This window comes from Etheostoma spectabile, chromosome 24, assembly GCF_008692095.1.
Source record: "Etheostoma spectabile isolate EspeVRDwgs_2016 chromosome 24, UIUC_Espe_1.0, whole genome shotgun sequence".
Lineage (NCBI taxonomy): Eukaryota > Metazoa > Chordata > Actinopteri > Perciformes > Percidae > Etheostoma > Etheostoma spectabile.
The window spans coordinates 558,686-559,662 of record NC_045756.1 but is presented as its reverse complement, the minus strand read 5'-3'; the positions used below and the strand labels follow the sequence as shown (position 1 = coordinate 559,662).

Genomic DNA, 977 nt, shown 5'->3' with positions numbered 1-977 from the left:
TGTGTGTGTGTGTGCAGCTAAAGAATGTGTCTCCAGGGGGGGGATCAGGTCCTGATTTAGCCCTCACATCTGACTCTGAATGGGTAAATAAGGCCGTGTGTAAATACAGCAACACCAGTTGCATGTATGCAACAGATGTCGGCTAATAATACCGACCTGCTGCGCCTTTAAGAGGGTTACTAAGGAAACTTAATATCTCTCCATCTCGAGTCTCTCCATCAATTAACAGAGAGAGCCGAGAACAGGACGATATCTGAATCTGTCCCTCTGCTTTGCTTTCCATACTCCACCAGTTTTTGTTGTTTTTTTTCTCCTCCTGTCACACATAAACCGGATTAAATTACGCATTGCACCTTTAAGAAGCTGTCACCGGGATTAGAGTTACGCGCGGAAGGGTTTTACGCACCGTTGGTTCCCAGAGCAGGGTGTCCTTCTCCCTCTGCGTCTCTCTCTCTTCGCTGGTCCTGACACCGCCGGGGAGCCCTGCACGCCGCGCGACATGGCCGAGATGGGGAAAGGGGTCACCGCCGGAAAACTGGCCAGCAACGTCCAGAAGAGGCTCACGAGGGCGCAGGAGAAGGTACGCCATCCACTCAGCTCGCATGGCAGCAGGACACCATGTCCCACTCTGTGAAACCCAATCCTCAACTTTTTACCTTCTGATACAGCTTCTTTACGCAGTAATAAGGGCTCACTTCCTGTATGAACCGATGGGTCGTTGTATCTGGGTGTCTGGGTAAATGTAAGGGTTTTTTAATCAACCCAAATGTGGTGTCCTGCCTGTGACATTTACCAACACTTAAGGTGGTTTTATTTAGTTCTCTGCAGGTTGAAGAGGTTTTAAGGGTCAGAATCTTAAAATCTATCAACAAGATCCATAGAGTCAAGAGTTATAGTTTCCTATGGATTTTAACATACTGGACTATTTGAATGTGTATTCTTTGCAAATGGAACCCCCCCCCCCCCATAACATTTAA

General features: G+C 47.7%; 1 protein-coding gene across 4 annotated transcripts in view; it reads left to right on the top strand.

Annotated features, from left to right (window-relative positions):
- Positions 1–210: 210 nt before the first annotated feature.
- Positions 211–977, top strand: part of bin1b (bridging integrator 1b) — a 27,394-nt gene continuing 26,627 nt past the window's right edge. For 2 of the 4 annotated variants that reach the window (XM_032506793.1, XM_032506792.1), the window contains exon 1: positions 211–580. In XM_032506793.1, coding sequence (XP_032362684.1) covers positions 500–580 — 81 coding nt within the window. In that variant the 5' untranslated portion in view covers positions 211–499. The remainder of the gene's footprint in view (positions 581–977) is intronic. The other 2 variants (XM_032506794.1, XM_032506796.1) reach the window with 2 other exon arrangements.